The 1,858-nt window shown below is 46.7% G+C and overlaps 1 protein-coding gene across 1 annotated transcript; it reads left to right on the forward strand.

The window, feature by feature from the left end:
• The first annotated feature begins 305 nt into the window (after nt 1-305).
• Tas2r38 (taste 2 receptor member 38) lies at nt 306-1,301 on the forward strand. Its single transcript, XM_057793009.1, has one exon. The coding sequence runs from the start codon at nt 306-308 to the stop codon at nt 1,299-1,301; it is 996 nt and encodes a 331-aa protein (XP_057648992.1).
• Nucleotides 1,302-1,858: the final 557 nt, after the last annotated feature.

The following is a 1,858-nucleotide window of genomic DNA, read 5'->3' on the forward strand; positions in this document are numbered from 1 at the left end:
GAGTGTCCCTGAACCCCATAAACAAATCCTCCTCTCCTCTGTGCCCACAGGTCTGTGTGGGCATGTAAAACCAGACCCTGCCTGGTTGGGGAACTGAAACTCAATCCTGTTGACATACATTCCTGTTGCTGCAACTGTGACTTCTGGAGGACTGTTGGGTAGGTACACCTGGGCTCACTAAAGTTTTTGCATCATCCAAGAGGTAGAGCAAAGGAAAGATCTTGGTTCAAGAGATAGATACTCTTTCCTGCTCTAGTGGATGAAATCAGAGTTTTAGGTAATTAGTTAATCAGACAGGGGGCATCATGTTGCCTCTGACTCCCGTCTTAACTGTGTCCTATGAAGCCAAGGTTTCGTTTCTGCTCCTCTCATTCTTGGAGTTCACAGTGGGCATTCTGGTCAATGCATTCATTATCTCGGTGAACTTTTGGGACATGGTAAACGGGCAGCCATTGAACAACTGTGACCTTGTTCTGCTGTGCCTCAGCATCACGCGGCTTTTCCTGCAGGGGTTCCTGCTCCTGGATGCCGTTCAGCTCAGCTGCTTCCAGCAGATGAAAGATCCACTGAGCCACAACTACCAAGCCATCCTCACCTTCTGGATGATCGCAAACCAAGTGAGCCTCTGGTTTGCCGCCTGCCTCAGCCTCCTCTACTGCTCCAAGATTGCCCGCTTCCATCACACCTCCGTGCTCCACCTAGCAAGCTGGGTCTCCAGGAGATTTCGCCGGGTGCTTCTAGTTGCTCTTCTTTTCTCCTGCATCTGCACGGCCCTCTGTTTGTGGGACTTCTTCAGCGGATCTCACTTTACGGTTACGTCCGTGTTACCCACGAACAACACAGAATTTAATTTGAAAATTGCAAAACTCAATTTCTTTCACTCGTTTATCTTCTGCAATGTGGGGTCTATCCCCCCTTCTCTAGTTTTTCTGGTTTCCTCCGCAGTGCTGTTTACCTCCCTGGGAAGTCACGTGAAGGCCATGAAGTCCCGAACCAGAGATTCTCGTGACCCTGGCCTTGAGGCCCACATCAGAGCCATCATATTTCTGGTCTCCTTCCTGTGTTTCTATGTGCTATCATTCTGTGCTGCCTTGATCTCGGTGCCCTTGCTGGTACTACGGCACAGTAAGGGAGGAGTGATGGTTTGTATCGGGATGATGGCGGCTTGCCCCTCCGGACACGCCGCTGTCCTCATATCAGGCAATGCTAAGCTGAGGAGGGCCATAGAGACCATGCTGTTCTGGTTTCAAAACAGCCAAGTGAGAAGAGTCCACAAGATGCTTCCCAGGATACTCCGATAAGTCATGAAATGGGCTCGTCACAAATACACCTCTAATGCTTCATCCAATTTTATAGTTTCTTCCATAACACAGAACTGGAATTCTTTCTACTTGACCTAAATAAACACTTTAATGTTGGAATAAATTAATTGAAACTCTGTTATCTAAGCAAAGACAATAGTGTTAGCTCCTTAGACATGTTTAGTAAAATGAACAACAGCGACAACAAAAAGGCGAGGGAGTCACTGCAAGTCCTTTCCTCACCGAAGCTCGTTATCGGTTACTGTGCACCCTAGGAAACCTCTTCTGAAAGAATAGAAAACCTTAACACACTAACGCACTTGCTAAGACTCTTGTTCAAAACTGGTACCAGAATCATACATGAAAATAGTTACTACTATGGCAGTCACTCAGTGCTCTTTAAATCCTGACGTTTCCGTGGAAACATGAGGTAAGAAAAAGAAAAATTTGGAGAAACAAGTATGCCGTAACTTCAGCTTCACAGGAGTACTACGTAAAATGGCGAATGAGAGCCATGACTAGCGTTCACTTTGCAAATATGTTGAATCCAAAGTGCA

This window comes from Chionomys nivalis, chromosome 1, assembly GCF_950005125.1.
Source record: "Chionomys nivalis chromosome 1, mChiNiv1.1, whole genome shotgun sequence".
NCBI classification, from domain to species: domain Eukaryota; kingdom Metazoa; phylum Chordata; class Mammalia; order Rodentia; family Cricetidae; genus Chionomys; species Chionomys nivalis.

Coding starts and splice junctions, on each gene's coding strand:
- Tas2r38 (XM_057793009.1), top strand. CDS start 306: ATGTTGCCTCTGACTCCCGTCTTAACTGTGTCCTATGAAGCCAAGGTT.